Source organism: Equus quagga, chromosome 8 (genome assembly GCF_021613505.1).
Source record: "Equus quagga isolate Etosha38 chromosome 8, UCLA_HA_Equagga_1.0, whole genome shotgun sequence".
Lineage (NCBI taxonomy): Eukaryota > Metazoa > Chordata > Mammalia > Perissodactyla > Equidae > Equus > Equus quagga.
In genome coordinates this window covers 119,023,157-119,043,384 of record NC_060274.1, presented here as the reverse complement: position 1 = coordinate 119,043,384, position 20,228 = coordinate 119,023,157, and the positions used below count along the sequence as shown (strand labels likewise).

Genomic DNA, 20,228 nt, shown 5'->3' with positions numbered 1-20,228 from the left:
TTCTTGCTCTCAATCATTCTTTTGAGTGAAAGACCAAAGTAAGTGTAACAGTCAGAGCCTTGGCAGGAAACCATTGGCAAAAATGGTTAATTCTAGAAGAATTTTAAAAAAGGATTATTTACAAAAGTGTGGACAGAGTATAGGGAAATTATAAAAAGTGCAGTACCTCAGGGCTAGGAACAGTGGGGCACCATACCACCATAACACTGAGAGAGAGCACGCTGTGTGGAGGGGACCTCCTGACAGTAGCTGAGATTTTTCAGTTGGGAGAGCCTAAAGACCGTGGGCCGAAAGAACAAACCTCAAAACACAGGTCAGCAGACTAACAAGTCATTCCAATATTATCTTCTACCCTTCATTATTCTGGCACTTTCTCCACAGGGACTTAGACATCATGGTCCAGGTCTTCACATCATTCCTGCTTCTGATACTAATCTGCATGACAGCTGTGCTGATCAACATCAGCAGTTCACTCAGACTGACATCAAGACAAGTCATAGATAACATCCATTTATATCCACCAAGGTTTACTAATCTGAAGAATACAGAAGGAAATCAGCACAGTCAGGCATACACAGCAGAGAGATCAGCAATATATACAAAGGTAAGTGGATGCAGGCTTCCAAGTCCCTTAAAATCCCTACCTGGGGAATGCACAATGGCAAGTAACAAGTCTGACTAAGCCAGCATTTTGTCCTGAAGGCCCACCCTCAAACCGTATATTGATATATATATTCTGCATGTGGCCAATCTGGATGAGGTGCATCTTACCAATCTTGCTCTTATACTGTATACAGGCCCACTACCCAGCACTGTAGAGTATGGTCCACTCAGAGTGAACAAGGGCCTCTTTTATTACCTTCAGTTCCATCCCCCCAAACTGATAAAACTTTGTTTGACAAAAACAGAACAAGTGTCTGGTACCTAGATGTTTTCAATATCATGCTTCTAAGCCAACAGCACAAGCTACAGGACCTATCTTGTCATAATGTTACCCAAAAATGTCCATCCAGTATTTTCCAACCAGACACTGTGGGGAGAGACATTCCTCCAGTGGTCTCTTGTACTCCTGAACATCTTGCTGAGTGTGCTAAGTATGCAAGGCCCTGACCCTCTATAGCTGTACCAATTTAGACTTCCTTCACCAGTGCATAGGAGTTTCCATTGGTCTACAACATCCTCTCTCACACTTTGTTCTATCAAATATTTTGAAACATGCCAGTGTGGAGGGATTAAAATAAAATTTCATTGTAGTTTCTGGGTTGCATTTCCTTAATTATTAATGAGGTCGACCATTTTTCATGTATCAATGGATCATTTATATTTTCATCTCTGCGAAATGCCTCTGTGTCTTTGCTCATTTTCCTACTAAGCTGCTGTTTTTTAATGCTTTGTAGGCCTTTATATATTCTAGATTGTATTTCAGTTATATTATTGCAAATATCTTCCTTCCCAGTTTAAGACTTGTCATTTTGCTTTTTTTTTTTAAAGATTTTATTTTTCCTTTTTCTCCCAAAGCCCCAAAATTGTGTATTTTTACTTGTCGGTCCCTCCAGCTGCAGCACGTGGAATGCTGCCTCAGCATGGCCTGATGAGCAGTGCCATGTTCAGGCCCAGGACTTCAACCAGTGAAACCCCAGGCCGCCAAAGCGGAGCACATGAACTTACCACTCGGCCACGGGGCCGGCCCCGTCATTTTGCTTTCTTTATGGTGACTTTTGATAAACATAGGCTATTTTTTGTTAACTTTATTAGTATTTTCTATATTTACATTTTTGTTTAAATAAAAAGCTTCCATGCCCTAAATCATAGACGTTGTCCTGTATCTCCTTCCAAAATTTTTAAAGTTTTGCCTTTCATAGATGTCTTTAACCAAGAGTTGATTTTTGCATAAGGCTTAAGGTAGAGATCCAATTTCATTTCTTTCTGTATGAATGACTTTTCCTAGAATCATTTATTGAATAATCTACACTTTATTCACTCATCTGTAATGTCACTTTTACCAAATAGCATTTCCATATATGCATGGTCAGTTTCTGGGTTTTCTATTCTACGTCACTGTTCTATTTGTTTATTCCTACATCCACAGTATATTTCATTTATCACTATAGCTTTATATCTTTTAAAAACAAGCTTTGCCAACTGGCAGAGCAAGTCCCCATTTTATTGTTCTACTTCAGGGTTATGTTGTCTGTTCTTCGACCTTTGCTTATCAATACATCTTTAGAATCAACTTGTCCAGTTCCCCCAAAAGACTGCTGGGAATTCTTATTTGTTTTGATCTGTAACATCAATTTGAGGAGGGTTGACATCTTTACATTATTGATGCTTCCAATAAATAAACATGGTGTACCAATGTGTTTAGTCTTCCTTTAAGGTATTTCAATAAAGTTTTATGTCCTCCAGAGAGACCAAACACTTGGAAACTTCTTTCATTTTCTGATGCTCTTGTATACGGCATTTGTGTGTGTGTGTTTGAGGAAGATTGGCCCTTAGCTAACATCTGTAGCCAATTTTCCTCTTTTTGCTCAAGGATGATTGGTCCTGAGCTAATATCTATACCAATCTTCCTTGATTTTTCATGTGGGATGCTGCCACAAGGTGGCTTGACGAGTGATGCCAAGCCCGCACTGGGATCCAAACCTGCAAACTCTGGGCCACAGAAGCAGAGTGGCAGAACTTAACCACTACACCGCTGGGCCGGCCCCATATGGCATCTTCTTAAAGTTACATTTTCTTTCCTGTTGTTTGCAATTGACTTTTGTATACTGACCATATTTCCAGCAATGCTCAATTATTCATCTATAGATTCTTTTGTTTTCTATGTGATCATAGCATTTGTAACTTTGCTGCTTCTTTTCTGATCTTAATACTTTTTCTTTTCTTTCCTAATTAAGCTTGCTAGAGCCTCAGCACAAGTAGGTTGAAGAGAAGGGGTGATAAGACATCTTTGCCTTATTTCTGTTTTAAGAGAAATGCTCTACTTTCAAGTATGTTTGTGGCACACCTTTGACACCTATCCTTTGTTTTTATTTCCAAACTACAATGTCAAGATTAGCACTCGTTATTAGGGAAACTCCTTTTTTCAGTGTGTTGCCTACATATTGTTCTAGTTTCAGCTCCTAGTTTAACACTCGTCACTGGGAGATGTCGTTTTCTTCCTGCACGTCCAATGCTATGCGCTGAATTGTGTCCCCTCAAAATGCACATGTTGAAGCCCTAATCCCCAATATGACTGTATTTCAAGAGATAACTACAGTTAAATGAAGTCATAAGGGTGGGGTCCTGATATGACAGGATTAGTATTCTTCTAAAAAGATACGCCAGAAAGCTCACTCTGTCAGCACACACAAAGAGGTCATGTGAGCACGCAACGAAAAGATGGCCACTTACAAACCAGGAACATCGGCCTCACCAGAAACCAACCACGTTGGCACCTTGATCTTGGACTTGAACCTCCAGAATGGTGAGAAAATAAATGCCTGTTGTTTAAGCTACCCAGTCTGAGGTATTTTGTTATGGCAGCCTGAGCCAAGACACCAATAATGCAATAAAAACTACGTTGTCCTTAGGATCTGGTCATTTTGCAGTATGAAGCCTCCTCACTCCAGATTATCTAGTCTGCTGTAGTGCCAGGGGAAGCGTAGGGGCAATACTGCTGCTCTCATCCTAAGTGCTCCTTTGTCTAATATGATGCTGTTAATTAAGGGTCCTCATAACTATGTGATGAAAAAGTGTGCTTAGATTCACTCTTTTTAAGGCTAATTGCTAAGGTTTGGGGTACATTTTATGTCCCAGTCCCCTCCCCAATTTAAAATGAGACATACATTAAAAGCCTGAAGCACTATGGGAGCAGAGATAAGATTTTACTCCTACTTGTGGTGGAAGGTCATATAAGAGAAAGGATGAATAACAAGTTGATCATGTGTACCAAGATAAAGGTAAGAATGTGTGAATTAGTAAGGATTAGGTTTAAATGCAAAGTACAAATAAGTGTCTTAAACAAGGTAGAGATTTATTTGTGTTTCTCAAAGAATTCCAGAGGCAGATTGTCAGGACAGGTATGGTGGTTCCACGGTCATCACAGATCCCAGCTTCTTCTGATTTCCATCCTGAAGATCATCTAATGGTCCAAGATAGCTACTGGAGATTCAGCCATCACATCCACATTTCAGACAAGAAAAAACCAGATGAGGATCTGGAGAAGCACAAAGGATGAGCCTCCCAACACAGTTAGATCTTTGAAGGAACTTTCCTGGAAGCACCACCAAACGACTTCTGCTTACAACCCCTTAGTTGCAAAGGAGAATAGGAATGTAGTATTTTGGCTGTTCACACTGTCACCTCCAGTAAGATACTGATTCTGTAAATGTAAAAGGGGTAATGGATATTGTGTGGTGTACTAACCACGTTTCTTATTTTCTGTATTTTATGATGCTTTGACATCTAGGGGCCTTGTAGACCCTGGGAGGGACTGCCCGCCTCCCAAGTTGAGCTAATTCCTAGCAACAGTAAATGACTTACCCAGGAACATGCCTTTGAAATGCAAACCAACCCAATCCTGAGTCTATACCCCGCTTAGCCTCCTTTTATCAGGCTCCTGCAGTCCAGGACACTATTCCTCTGCCCAAAATCACCCTAGGGCCAGGTACTTGACAACTAGACACCACCCCTATAGTCCAGAGCCTCCTGAAAATTATTCAAACTCTCCAATCCTAAACTTGCTCAGTTTGTCTATCCTGTCTCATCTGTTCTTTCCCCATGAAAACCAGAATAAAAGCTCTGGCCCATGTTTTCCCTCAGCTCCCTCTGCCTCCTGACCTACCCTGGTGCTTCCCTGTGTGGTAGTGCATGGTGTGGTGTGGTCCTGCATGGTGTGGCGTGTGACCCCATCCTGAGAACTGTAAGTAATACTCTTCCTTCAAAGGCAGCTGTCTCCATGTCTGACATCTTACCATACCTGAATAAAAGAAATCCCAGGTACATCATAAAACAGGCAGGCAACTGGAAATCTTTCCCACAATATGGTTTTCCACAACAGAAAGTGGGAATCCTGGCAACATTTGAAAGTTATCTCACAAAATCTGCTTACAACGTTTTGGCAGAAGAAAAAAAGTCACTCAATTTCTCTTCTGAGTTCTAGATTCATTAATTATTGCCCTGCCAAACAGAAGCCAGAAAGTCTACAATTAAACTATGTTCAAAACCAAACTCATTGTGTTTCCTCTTCTCAAATCGCTCCCACAGCCGTGTTCCTTAGTCTCAGAAACAAAGTGTCACTATCCACACAGCTGCCCAAGCAGGAGCTTCAGAATCCTCTTTTAACTGCCTTTTCTCTGACTACCCAAACCCACCCTATCACCACTAGATCCTGGGCAGGAGCTATGTGTTCTTCTTTTCAGTTCCCCTAACCCAGAGCCTAGCACAGGATCTGGCACACAATTGGTGCCCAATGAATGAATCAATGTGAATCCGAAATGCCCCTCATGTCACCTCTCATCTCCACTATACTAACCTTTTCAGGCTTGTTCAGTAGCTTCCTAACTGCCTCCAGACTGTTCCCCTTCTAATCCTTCACCTGTCTTTGCTGTTCTAAAGCACAATTCTGATGAGATGTCCCTGTTTTAAAACGTTCTTGAGCTCCCCATTGCCAAAGTCATCTTCCAGCTTTCAAGGCCCTTTACAATCTAGCTCTAACCCACTTTTCACATTTTATCTTTCACCGCTTCATACACCTTTAACTTTCTGAACCTTTGCTCATGCTGTTTTCTCTGCTGAAAACTAACCGAACTATTCTCTGCTGTGCCCCACAGGACTTTATTTCTACCATGACTAGAGTGCTCCTCACACCGTATCACACTGAGCTGCACAGGTTCCTGCTTATCCTCCCGCGCAAACCCCATCATCCTAAACTGTGAGCTCCTTCAATGCAGGAGTCGGTGATATTCATCCCTATATCCTGGGCTGTATGGGTGTGTGGCACATAGCAGGTGCCCAACTGACTTTTGTGTTTAAAAAGATGCCCAGATTGCGGCTGGCCCCATGGCCGAGTGGTTAAGTTCCCGTTCCACTTTGGCAGCCCAGGGTTTCACCACTTTGGATCCTGGGCATGGACATGGCACTGTGCAACAGGCCATGCTGAGGCAGCATCCTACACTGCACAACCAAGAATATACAACTATGTACTGGGTGGCTTTGAGAACAAGAAAAGAAAAAATGATTGGCAACAGATGTCAGCTCAGGTACCAATCTTAAAAAGAAAAACAAAAGATGCCCAGATTAATTGTAAATACCCATGGAAGACTAAAAACAAACCCAAAAAAAACACTACCAAAGTGGAATATGTGCTCAATAATCCATGGACGTTAGTAACAACAACAAAAAAAGTCAAGTACAATAAACTAATCTAAAGGTGACATGCTCTCACAAGGATCCCGTGAGACTTGGTGAGATGCACATGGTAACCGAAAAAGTGACATGCCTTGTTTAAAATAACCACAACTCCACAACTAGAAAGACCCACAACTAAAATATACAACTATGTACTGGAGGGATACAGGGAGAGAAAGCAGAATTAAAAAAAAGAAGATTAGCAACAGTTGTTAGCTCAGGTGTCAATCTTTAAAAGAAAAAAATAAAAAATAACCACAACAGTAACGACAGCCAATATGCATTAACCACTTTGGTCATGAAAACCCTATCAATAGCAGCAGAGCATTGTCTGATGCAGCACAGGAAGGAGGGAACACAAAGACCAGGCAGGGCTCTGCTCTGCTGTACGTAGGGTCACTAGAAGTTAGAATCAACTCAAGGGCACTAACAAATTGAGCCCTTGATTCAGATACTCTGTGCTAAGGAAGCTACATGTATTATTTTTTTGTGCTCTTCACAGCTGGTCTATAAAGTAGGCACTACTACTACCCCGTTTCACTTATAGGAAACCAAAACAACAAAAATCCAAGGCAGGGGAAATTAAGAAAGTCACCAGAGGTCACTGGCTAGTGAGTGAAGCAAGGATTCAAATCCAGGCTGTCTGACTGCACAGACTAAACTCTGAACTATCATGATGGACCATCTTTCTTCCAAATGACAGGTGGGGCAGAAAGACTAAAAAATGTCAAGAGGTACACCTGTATGGAAAAACAAGACCCTAGGGTCAAAGCATGGCAGAGAGCGAATGGATGAGGAGTAGAGAGAAAAAGAGAAGTTTCATTAATTGTGGCTGCATGATTCCATTAGCCTAAAAAGCTACACACCATCCTATCACAGACAGTGAGAGGGGACTTCAATGCCAATGACACTTGCCAAAAGTTGCGTCCTCTAGAAGGTGAGCCTGACAAATTCTTGAACAATCTTCCTGACAATTCCAACTCTCAGTAGAAAAGAAAACAATGGAGGAAACAGTGAAAGGAGCAGACACTGAACTTATTTTAACCAGTAAAGAGACACTGCCTGATAAAAAGGAAGCAAGAGGAATATGTAAAGGTAACCAGGCAGAGTAGTTAATTGTCACTTATTTTCCTGTAGGATCATCACACTGAGAATCAGAAAAAATAAGGAAGTAGCGGTATTTCTCCCTCACTCGTAATCCTCCCCACAACCAAAACCTATTATGTATTAACCTCCAGTGTGATGAGAGGCACCCTGCATGGAGCACAAAGTCAGCAGTGGGGGTTCCGGATACGTAGGGCCAACGGGGGTGGGAGAGCAGCGGGAAGCAGGCAGTGGGCAGAAAGCAAAACGCAAACCACATAGCTACGTTCAAACTCCAAGTGTGCCTCTTATAAGTGGCATGACTTTCACATGTTACTGACCCTCAGTTTCAAGTTTCCTCGCCTACAAAATGGGGACAACAGTACCTTCTTCTCAGGGGAATAGTTAGATGAGATGATGATAAAAAGCACTTAGCTCAGCGCCTGGCGTGTGGTAAGTGCAGAGTAAACGTCAGCCACTAATATGATTATTATGACCTTGTAAGAGATTTCTCTACAACTCACTAACCTTGGGATTATCTCTCATTTTCTACAATGATTTCCTTGCTGTTACTCCCACCAATCTTCATGGCATATAATGCAAACCCTGACAGAAAAATAAGTAAAGCAATGCTGCCCTCATTTTCATATCAATGTTTCAGTGTGATCCAACAGAACAGCAAACATTTAGCTAAGCTAAGCTGGATGGGGCAAAAAGGTAGTTGAGTAAAAGATCACGCTGCCTTCAAGAACTGCATGATCTCTTTTAGGAACAAAGAGAAACTACCATTAATTTCTCCTATCTGAGCTGCAAAGGTCAGGCTGTAACCTAGTCGGCAATGACAGGTAACCCCCAAAACAGCTGCAGAAACATGTCTTTGGTGGTTTTGGATGTCTTTGGATTAATCATCCAGTGATATTTAAGAAATGGATGACCCTCTGAGAACTGTATTGGCAGCAAACAGTAGATCTCATATGGGTTAGTCTTTAAAGTTGGTCGTTCTAGGTTGTGTACATGGATTGAGAGGTGAATGAAAAAAAGGAGGTGAATAAAATATCTAAGCATGAGATCCTAAGATGCAGATGGTGAGGAAAATACATAAAAGATTGTCTTGCTCACCTCTAGTACATGAAGCGCTACCAGCTGAAGGTGAATGATTAGAGCAAACTTGGCTTGGAAATAAAAGTTTTTTTTTCCAAAATGAGAACAGCTTTATTTTTTTATTATTATTATAAAAGATATACATGGTCAATGCTTAAGAAAAAAATATTAGAACATATGAAAGCGTAGAGAAATAAGGAAAATCATACATAATCCTCCCTATCCAGAGATAATCACAACATTTTGATGCTTCTCCTTCCAGACTTTTCTAGGCACATACTTGTATCAATTACTTCTTTTTCAAAAATGGGTAACACCACACATGCTGTTTGATACTTTTTAGCCCACACTTCTACATATCATACTCATCTTTCCACTTAACATGGAATCCCAAAATCAAAGTCACAAGGCAGTTTTCTGCAGGTATATTTCCGACACCACAACACAAAAAATGGAAATGCAGGACACAGAACTTGGACCAGAAGACCCCTACAGTCTGTTACTGCTGTCAGATTCCACACGTCTGCTCTCTACCCAGACCAGCTGGGAAGCAGTAGGACATTTCTCAGATGGGGCTGCCTAGGTGGGGAGGGCAGTTTCTGCTCCTGTAGTCTGACTCGTTGTGGACCTCTGGGTCTGCAGGATCATGTGCATGCTGAGGCCTCCGTGCTGAATGCTGTACTCCAAAAGCTCTGCTGCCCCAGCCTCAGAGCCTTTCAGGCAATCTTCAGTGGGAGTTTGGAGAAGAGCCCCTCAGCTTATGGAGACCCTGTAGGACACACTCTTCTGCCCCTGCACCCTGGACTCAGAATTGCTTTGGGTTGGTCATTAAGCACCATATTATTTTCCCAAAGCACAGATTCATCACCTTGTTTAAACAAGAATACTAATCCACATAACTTCTCACAACTTTTAAAAATTATAAAAATAGCTTTGCTGAGGAAAGAAAGCAAGCATTGCTCAAAAGATAAATTTTATCTACTCTAAACAATTTTGCTTAAGGAATGTGGCATAAAGGCATGAGGACTATATCACCAGTCTCATGTGCGAACTCAGAGAGCAGAGTTTCTATGCTGCTTAGCGTCCCAGCTGCAGAAAAAAAGATGGCTGATATGAGGAAATGGCAATCAATTTGAAACTGTTCCTGGGCAGAGAGGATAAGCTAAGGAATGCCATCTTTCCTTAACCAAACTGCACTATAAGTTCAAAAAGCTGCTCAAGTGTGCAGAAAATACCTTAAAAGAGAAAGTCAAGGGTCCACAACATAGCATGTGAATTCTGAATTCTGAACCTGTTCAAGTCTAGCATGACCTAAGCTACAGTTAGCACCAACTCGCAGGCACAAGGGACAGGACACGCAGCCTGGGGCACAAATACACAGGCTGGGCCAGAGGGCAAGCTGGAGCCAAGCGGCCCCAAGAAAATAAGCAACTTCTACAATTTGAACCGGACAACCTGCTCAGCAGCAGCCAACCTCTAAAACACTGCAGCAAACTAGCAGGCAGACCAGTGGAGAACTGATGCAAACTTTCAAAAGTAAAACCTGCAATGAAAAACTGAGTCTATTTTATGCAATCTTTATTAATAAATTATAATAAACTCTGCAATTTTCAGAATCTTATAACAGAAGTAACTGTGTGTACACAATGGTCTGTATGTGTATGTTCATCAAGAGACCATGTGGACAAATAAAAGGAAACGTCATACCTGAGGCTCTAACCTAGGGAGGCAATGTCAAAGATTGTTTAGGGGACTCCCCCAAGGGCTCTGGATGAGGCTAAAAGGATAGAGAATAGGGGCTTAGAAAGACAGAGAACAGTGGAACCAAAGCCTCTGTGTCATCACCTGGAGATGAAGTGTTTTATCCCTAGTTATACTTTAGGTCTTTACTGCTGGTAAACTCCATTTCATAAATGCTCCTAGTGAAAGTTTCCGAAAACAAAAGGCGTGAAGAAAGTAGGTTAGTCCCGAAGCCATGTAGGTTAGATACAAACCACTGTTCAGCAACTCCCTTCAATTTGAGCTAAAGCTTAATATCCCACTGAGATCACTCACATGTCAACATTTACCAAGTGTCTCTTCTGTGCCGAGCACTGGTTAAGGTGCAGGTACACAGAGCAGACACAGTCCTTGCCTTCTAGTATACAGAGCAAACAGACAAGAAAATCAGTATTTACAACAGTGGGATAAATGCCTGACATAAAGTGATCTTCAATAAATACTGAGTGGCTAAGTCAATACTATAATAGAAGTGCACATGAAAAACAAGGGGTCTTCTTACTACGCGCATTTATCCCTTTGCCATGACACGGATGAACCTGAAAGTTCACTATGTTATACACTTGTACACAGAATCCATCCTTAAAAGAATAACCAACTAGTGAAACAGACAAGTGCTATCAATGTTTATGAGACGAAAAGGCACGGGGAGCAACAGTTAGGAGAAATATTATCACTCATTTTATATAAAAGACTATTTTAATGTTTGTCCTTAGAAGCTATAAAGACTATACATGATTGGGAAATGAGACTATACCAAACAATGGCCAAAGAAGATCATCCACTCTATGCCTTCTCTTTTGTCTGGTCACTCAGAAATATAATATTATCTGTAAAAAAGAAAGCCAAAATATAAATATTATTTTCAGAACTCTTTCTCCATCCCATTTAATCATTCCCCTCTAATACATACACACTTCAGTGCTGTTAACTAAAGGGATTTTAGACAAATCCTCAAAATATTCAATATCTCTTGCTATGTTCATGAGAGGTACACACAATAGGCACAAATGGAGCTAAAAGCTGGCTTTCAGCTGTTTGTCAACAATTCAGACCTTGTTAGAAGAGGTGGGATATCTCATGTCTTCCCTGAAGACAGTTAAGGTCTTCTCAGCAATAACTTCCTACAAAAGAACTAGTCACAAATTTCGATGCTTGCAATGCTCAGATGCCACAGCAGAGGACCAAGGCATAGTACTCCATATGCTGGAGATACGCAGGGAGGACAGGGTTCAACATGTGGCCCCCTCAGCAAAGACACATTTATTTGTGTTTTTAAGTAACTCTGAACACTGATACAGAAGACATTTTATTTTTAAATTTTAAAACAGAATGACTTTTATATACTCATTCTTCGGAAAATTTTTACTAATCGTATTACAGAAAGAACATTTTCATCCAAGAACATCAGACATTGACCTTAAAATGCTGTCCTAGACAGAGTTAGTTTAGGATGAGCAAAAGAAAAGAACTAAGTAGTACTTCCTGTTTAATTCCAAAAGTCCAGATCCTTCTAACTTTAGAATTATTCCAAAAGTGGTTACTATATAATGAAAGAATATTTGTTCATGACTATAGTCTTCTAAAAATAGAATATTTTGGTACAGAATGTTATTTCAGAGGACAGTATTAGAATTAACATCACTGTGTAAAAAGGCAAGAGTGCCATCCACTGGTCATTATTTTTAAGTTACAGACACGATACGTAGGAGGAAAAAGTACGCCCAATAAGAAACTATTTAAACACTATTTCCTTCAATTCGAATGTCACTAAAGATCTATTCATTTTTACTATTAGCCATAAGCCTATGTTAAGGATCCAATCACCCATGCTAGTGAATACTAGTGACAAGAAAAAAGCAAACATCAAATAAGCTGAAATTGCTTCTATTTGACTTGGTTCATAACTCACACAACGGAAAGTTTGCCCATAATTTGGTTTATAATGGAATATGGAATTTTTAAGTGCTTCACAAATACACAGTTGATAAAGATTTTTAAACATTCATTATTTTATTAGAAAGCTTAGTTTTGCACTACTGAAATCATAGGTGTAGTTCTATACCTCATACAGGTCCGGAAAAAAATTTTTTAACAAATAGATATCTCTGGAGGCAAGGCCCAAGGAAGTACAGGATGCAGGAAATGATTTGTTGTGAGGATCTTGAGAATTATGAAAGGAAAGTAGAAAGAATCTCATCTAAGGTTTGATAATGAGGATAGAAAGATACCTATGTCAGTTTTCAAGGTCAATATACTTTCAAACAAATTTGTAAGAAAATATATATGATTATTATTTACAACCAATTAGAATTTGTCAATATGTTCTAGTCGTTAAGACACGAACTCTGGAGCAAGGGAAAAGAGAAAGATAAAAGGACAATCTGTCAATTAAAAGAGACTGAAGTTCTCAGACTTCTAGCCTCCAGAATTGTGAGAAAATAAATTTCTGTTGTTTAAAAAAAAATAAGACAGAGACTCAAGACAAATATAAACCATGTGATATCTGGTAAAAAAAAAAAAAATTAACATTAATTTTTTTTTTGCTGAGGAAGATTCACTCTGAGCTAACATCCGTTACCAATCTTCCTCCTTTTTTTTGTTTGAGGAAGATTAGCCCTGAGCTAACATATCTGTCAATCCTCCTCCACTTTCTACATGGGTCGCTGCCACAGCATGGCTGACAAGTGGTGTATACACGATCCACACCCGGGATCCGAACCAGCAAACCCAGGCCATCAAAGCAGACTGGGCTGAACTTAACCACTACGGAACAGGGCCAGCTCCCAAACATTAATTTCTTAACATTAGCTGTGATAATAGCACCGTAATGTTCTAAAAAGGAGTCCACATCCTTCAGAGATACCTACTGAAATATTTATGGATGATATAACATAATGTCTGGTGTGATTCACTTCAAAATAATCCAGGTGGAGGAAAAGTGGCAAGTGGCAAAGATGAAATATTATTGGTCATCAGCTAATAACTGTTGAAGCTAAATGATGGAGTCTTTTTTTTTTATTTTTCTCTACTTTTGTATGTGCTTGACATTTTCATAAAAAAACAATTTAATTTTTAAATGATACCTAATTTTGGCATATCTTACAAGTTCGTAAACATCGAGACATTACTATAATAAAATATCTTTCATTATATCTACTTGTTTATAAAAAAGGTTTTTCAATGTTTATATCCTAAAAACAAACAAAAGCACAGAATTAATGTTTAATAACTGTCTTATTTTAGCAAATTACCCAAGAGGTAAAAAGAAAAGAAAAGTACCATCTATCCTATTAAATGATGCATTTTCAACAAAATTTTAGTTTTAAATATTAAAGTTATTTTGGTCAATTATGTACTAAAAATAACTGTAACGATAACAATCAAGAAGAAACGCAACATTTAGAGCCCTGTCACAGAATTTTTAAAAATACTAAATTTCTATTTAAGTGTGCGCTTTTCTTAAAAATATAATAGGACAGATAAAAGATAAAATACTATATTAAGATACACTTCTCAAGAGAAAATGGAATGGAAAAACAAGTTCAGAGAAACAGGAGTAATGTAAAATTTCTAAATCTGGAAGAGTTTGTTCATGTATTTATTTTTAAATGATGGATATCAGATTGCTATGGTATTTGGATCTATTAATACATTTAAGAGTAACATTTCTATACTTAAAAAAAAATTTAATGTCAACTTAAAGATGTCGAAAGGGGTATTACTGTTTTCAAAATTCTTGTGGAATTTTCAAAGAAGTGTGAAAACTTTGCTCTGGGGGATATCTTCTTAACCTTCTTTAAGCTTTGTATGTCCACCTTTCTGAAGCTGTTTTATATTTTGTTTAATGAAAATAGGAATTTAAAACAAAATCCAGCACCACACAGGTTCTGAATAAACCTGCACAAGAGTCTATGCCACTCGCCTCAGTGTACCTCTATCTCGGCACATGCTTCGCCCTGTTGAGGCCACGTCATTCAAAGACACTGGATTAAAGTTTTTCTAACTCCAAACAATCAGTTCTGGCACAGACAGTTCAATTTATACTCTACTCAAAAGTTACATGTGAACTAAAACTGTTAGTGTAAGAGACAATTTTCCAAAGGAATAGATAAGTGTAAAAGCTCTTAGCAAGTCCACAAACGACACTCAGAATTCTCCTGGTGAGTTGCCTTACAATCTCATTAGCATCAGTACTCACAGCCCCAGTTAGCTACTTACAACACAGCCAAGCTTTGAAAGAAGGAAAGGCCGGGGGAGACACGGGACGGGACGGACAACAGCTGTTATCACAAGGTTCTTACCAGCTATAATTGTTGTTGCTTGTCGTCTCACATTATTTTTATCCGTGTATTCACCATAGTCTACTTTTCCTTCCACATAAATTCGAGACCTGATATAAACAAAATTTACAGTTTTCGGTCTGGAGATTCTAATGTGCTTGAGAATATTATTCAGAGTGAGGTCAGAGGCAGTATGAGAATACACTAAAGATGAAATATATAATCATACATAACCTCATTTTCGCTACCATTTCTCAAAGTTCAGAATTAAGGATACTGAAAGAGAACGTACACACAGACTTGACACATCTAGGTAAACAGGACAATGTTTTCATCCTTGAGCCGACTATAATCCTTACAGAAGTTACAAAAAACAGAAAACTGTTCAAAATCTTAAGCCAAAATTTTTTTTAAAAAGCAAACTTATGACCATGAAAATGGACGGGCAACCTAGCGGCATCCTTTAAATCTCTAGGATTGATTTCCAATGTGTCGTTTTCTTTAATCTTTGATTTTGGACTCCCTGACAGATTTGTTGATTTTCACTTATCTTTCAATCCCTTTCTATAGTGAAGTTCATGAACTTATTCTCAGGGGACTTAGATTATTAAAATAGACACTTTCAGCTTAGCATTTCAGCCAGAGTTAATTACTAAAACTATTTCTGCACTATCTAGAAGGCTAAGCTAGATGAAAACCATAACTCTGACCCTTTAAAGGACAGAAAATGACAATGGCACCAGTTTTAAGAGTCCACCACCACTAAAAAAGTGCAATACAGAAAGCAGACAAAACTGGTAAAATGATTGGGTGCCGAAGGGAATATACACACATAGATTCATCAATTAGTAGGTGAAATTACATTAGATATTTTCCTTGAAAATTCCTGTATGTGTTTATATATGTGTCTATGCACATATTCACACATACATACATAGAGGACAATGGAGGTATGCATAAAAGTATGCCGTTATTGAAAGGAAATAGATTTTTGTCATTGCTATTATTTTTCATGAAATATGTTTTATTTCTATAAAACAAGTACCTTTCTAAATATATTAACCAGGAATACAACTGCTGTTAAACACACCCTTTTGTCCTTCTGTGGGTTCGGAAAAGATACTTTTTATAATCAATCCAAGCATTCCAAAATGCAACTACTAAGCCTATATAAAAATACAAAATAACAGTTGTGAATATTACCATAATACCTCACTGTGTCAGGCCAAAGACTTTCCAGATCCTCCACAAAGGACATCATGTGGACACCAAGAGGCAAGACACCGGCCGTCAGAAGCCCGGCCACGGCGACCTGAGAACTCCTAACAGCATGTGTTGCACCTGCTCACATGGCACTCAGTGTACTTCGCCTTCTTTCTCGCCTCATCTGCTTCTATTTACATATGCGCCTTATTTGCCCTAAATTATAAGTTCTAAACCACATTTTATACATCTTTGAATTGGCCACACATGGCAACAGACCATGCATATAGTATTAAGCACCAAATAAATACCTCTTGAGTTAATATAGAGTAATTAGCAGCACTCAGGGATAAAGGAGTTATACATATTCCATGAGAACACCTGTTAAAGTTTTTCAAACTGTTCAATCTGTAAGATCCTTCCTTCCTCCACTTACCCCTTTTTTACATACTGATATGCCACGTCTCTGAGGCCTGGCCGAAATACTGAAATTCTGTGCCACGTTGTCTTTTGACTAACATCACCTAAATCACAAGAACAGGAAACGTGGTTACAAATGCCAGCAGACAAAACAAACGCCAAAGGACAACATGCCCAGCAAAACCAATGTTACAATTTCTAAGAGAACAGAATAGAATTGGAGAAGAAAGATCCTTTCCAAAAGTAACTTATCTCTACTTAGATAATTGACAAAAAATGTCTATTTACTGCCGATAAAATTAAAACCCCATTCTTTCATACTCACCCATTTGGTATGCTTCACTTTCTCCTGATCGCCACATCTCATTTGTTGCTAGAGAAAATATTGTGACTGGGTTTTTTCCTTCCACCTGTCTCATGACAGGGTCCTGACCTACTCGCCCAAGTAACTGTACACGATTCAGAGCTGAAATGCAATGTGTAGATACAATGAGACCAAGAGAAATGTCCAGAAGAGGAACAGCTACAAATACTACTTTAACTTCAATCTTGGCAGTAAGCAAAACCCAAGTTCTAGAAGATCAGAAAATAAGTTGAAGGGGTGAATAAAGGGAGGCTGGGAGGGAAAAAGAGGGTTGGCAGAAAAGGAGAAAATATTCATAGAGAAAATATTCATTCAAAGCAGCCCCACAAAGCAAACATTAAACTCTTTATCATTCTATTGTAAATTCTTCTTTAAAACATCCTTTTTTTAAAAAAAGAAAAAAAGTCTGTTTAAAAGAACAAATTCAAGATCTGAAAATCTTGATAAAGATACAAGCTTTCACATTCACTCTCTCAGCCAAACAGCACACAAGCTTGGAAGACTTGGATAACCAAATACAACTCCAGAAAATTCTATGGCAGGAAAATGACAACAAGAGTGAGTAAAAGCTGACTGCTAAGGAAGAAGGCCCAATTTATAACAGGCCCCTGGAAGCCTGATGGGGCAAGGCCAAGATCTGAGAGGCAAATTATATGCCAAAGGCAGGCATGATTAATAGCTTATAACCCAACCAGCGCACCTCTTTGGCAACACATTTGAGAATATTAGCACACTGCTATAAATACCATACTTTAAATTTGGAAATTACTACTTACATCTTTCAAGAACCAAGCTACTAGCTATTTCAGATTCATGTCTTACAAATTGATGAAGTACCTAAAGTGGAACAAATGAGGAAAATGGCTTTAATTTTTAGGGAAAGGCAAATGCAAACAGAAGACCCACACACATCTGGTCACCATCTAGACAGTACCCCTACAGCAGCCATCCACAGAAGACCAGAGAGGCACTTCCCATGTTCCCCCATTACGCAATGCCAGAGGGACCATGCAAACACTTAAGGGCAGCCTACTGCAGAAGCCCGAAGGTACAAAGGAGGTACTAGAGTATACCTACAAAAGTCCATTTATGGGCCTCTCCTAGCTCTTTCATGGGAACCCTCCTGATTATGGTGTTTCTGTGTTTGCTCACAAAAGGGAAAATTAAATATATACTGGAAAATTCACACTTTTGATAGATGAAAGAAAAAAGTCTAAGATAAACAAATATGGTCCTTTGATAAAGTACAGAGATATAACTGTCCAAATCAGTCAGGGAAAAGCAGCCACAGCCACATAATAGCAGCACTCAGTGATAATAACAGCTGTCATTACTGAATACTAGCTAGGGGCTTTATCTCTTACCAATTAACTCTCAGAATAAATCTATAAACCAAGTAAAATTATCGCCACTTTAGAAATGAGACAAATGAAGTTCAGAAAGATTAAGTAACTTGCCCAAGATTCTACAAGAAATAAGTGGCAAGTCATGCCTAGAACCCAGGGCCGTAAGACACCAAGGCTGTTTCTTTTCCCACTGCCCTCTGCTGCCTCCTTCAAGACATTCTGTTCAAGGGCTACTGCCAAGATGTGAGTATGCATCACTCAGCACATCACTGGATTAAGAGTTGAGAGAGCTAACTCTTACATGTGTCAAGTGGCAGCAATGTTAAAATAAAAAGCAGACGTCCACCAATCAATGAACTCCCATTCTCAGGGTACTGTTGGCTATGGAATTCTATCACTATGTTTTGGGACAGAGGGTGGGTAAGAAAATAAAGATGTGAGTTACAATATACTTAAAAATCTAACTGCTAACTACTACCTGTGTCATGATTCTAGAAAAGTACTAATTTGAGTGCTCAGATGAGCCAGGGCCCATAAGTTTTTTAGAATAATAATATGTCTCATTTGGGGCATACAAAAATCAAGACCTACTGGAGAAGTAGAAACAGGGAAAGAATTTAGTTGGGATAATTTTTTAATTAAATTTTTAACTCTTTTACATCAGGTTTTAAAGATATCAACACGGCAGTATTAGGATAGTAGTCATTTCTCCATGTTTCACATTTCAACACATAAATAAACATGTTAAAAAAATAAGTTAAAAGGTTAAAATGGGGATCCAAGAATACAGGGTCAATTCTACAGTAGAGACGGGGAGATAAGAACAGGTTTCACAGAGGAATTGATTCTTCATTAGTTTTAATAGGATGGGGAGCAGGGGAGAGCTGTTACAAAGGAGAATCTACAGAACTTGGTGCCCAAATGTGGCAAGTGAAGAAAAGGGTGGTCTAGGCTGGCTAACTGGAGAGATGAGGACTCAAATTGGGTGGAATGAGAAGGAATTTTGCACATAGTAAATTGGTGGTCATGCTGAGACTTAAGCTGTTCTCCTGAGTAGAGGGAAATTGTGTGGTGGGGGAGACAACATAGGAGGTAGATGGTCAGAAAAGGAACCACCCGCCTTATGGAAAACGCTAGAACATTAATTCTCCTAGTCTTTAGATCACTAAAGACTTTAAATGCCCTCTAGATGATCCAAATGCAAGTAACACGTTTTAAAAAGCAATGACTCCCATCATGTGAATAAACTAGGAAATTTTTGTTTTAGTGAGCATTATTTACACAAGTAAAATCTGTCCCCAACCCTCCATATCAAATGAGTATACACACGGTGGGTGGTCTCAACCGTCTTTTGCCTCTGCAGTTAAAAGCCCAAAGAAATCTGATCACTATGGCTGATGATAATAAATCTCAGCACTAAGATGGAAAAGTGATTACCTGTAATACAGGTCTTCGAAACATGGCTTCTATTTTCTTTTCTTACAACCTAATCTTTATCTTTCCTGAAGAAAAAAAAGAGAGAAAGATAAATACTACATCTTATAGCAAGTGCACAACTCACTAGTCCTAAATTCCTAAGATGATTTTTCTCCAACCCACCCTGGGACCAAAATACATCAACCTCCCTTAACATTTGAGAAGGATCCTCTCTTCCTAAAAAGACCCTCACACCTGTATGTCTTTTTGATCCCCCTTAACTTCCTCTTCCTCCAACCTATACAAAAACTTATGATTCTGAGTTATTCCCATTTCCACTCCATTGTCTTCCCATATTTCATTAACATGAAAGCTCCCTTAGGGCAGGGATTTTTGTCTGATTTATTCACTGCCACATCCATTGCTTCTAAAACACACAATAAGGGCTCAATAAATACTAGAGTATCATCAAGGCATTCAAATCTGAAACTTGCTGCTGCGAAAATTACTGCCTCCGTGCCCGTTAGCAAAGACCAAGGAGATCCCTGGGCTCGCCAGCCTCACCGCCGGGATGCGCGGGCGCCCTTTCTCAAAGGTGGAGCTCCCAAGCAACAACGTGGAGGGCTGGGAGGTGGGAGGAAACCGCGCTCCGCACCGGTGAGAAGAGAGGGGACAGACACCTACACAGCACCACCTTCCGACCCACGCAGGGCCGCACGCACACGGAGCTCAGCACTCCAGACCTCAACCTCCCTCACCTGACGCTCTAGCACGAACAGCCTTAAGGGCAGGATCACTTCCGGGTACAGCCGGGAGGCAAGACTCGCGAGAGGAAGGAGAAAA

General features: G+C 39.5%; 1 protein-coding gene across 9 annotated transcripts; it reads right to left on the bottom strand.

Annotated features, from left to right (window-relative positions):
* Positions 1–4,009: 4,009 nt before the first annotated feature.
* Positions 4,010–20,228, bottom strand: SSBP1 (single stranded DNA binding protein 1). 9 transcript variants are annotated; one of them, XR_006889846.1, is made up of 9 exons: positions 20,070–20,154; positions 19,407–19,471; positions 17,400–17,460; positions 16,585–16,725; positions 16,276–16,363; positions 14,658–14,746; positions 12,419–12,516; positions 11,111–11,183; positions 4,010–4,140 (listed from the first exon to the last, which is right to left on the bottom strand). XR_006889846.1 is itself a non-coding variant. In XM_046670268.1 (8 exons), the coding sequence occupies exons 2-7, from the start codon at positions 19,428–19,430 to the stop codon at positions 11,140–11,142; spliced, it is 447 nt and encodes a 148-aa protein (XP_046526224.1). In that variant the 5' UTR covers positions 19,431–19,471; positions 20,070–20,154; the 3' UTR covers positions 4,016–4,140; positions 11,111–11,139. The 9 variants fall into 9 exon arrangements, 7 of the variants coding, with proteins under 7 accessions (XP_046526224.1, XP_046526222.1, XP_046526223.1 ...); XR_006889845.1 differs by having other exon boundaries at positions 4,013–4,143; XM_046670268.1 differs by lacking the exon at positions 12,419–12,516 and having other exon boundaries at positions 4,016–4,140.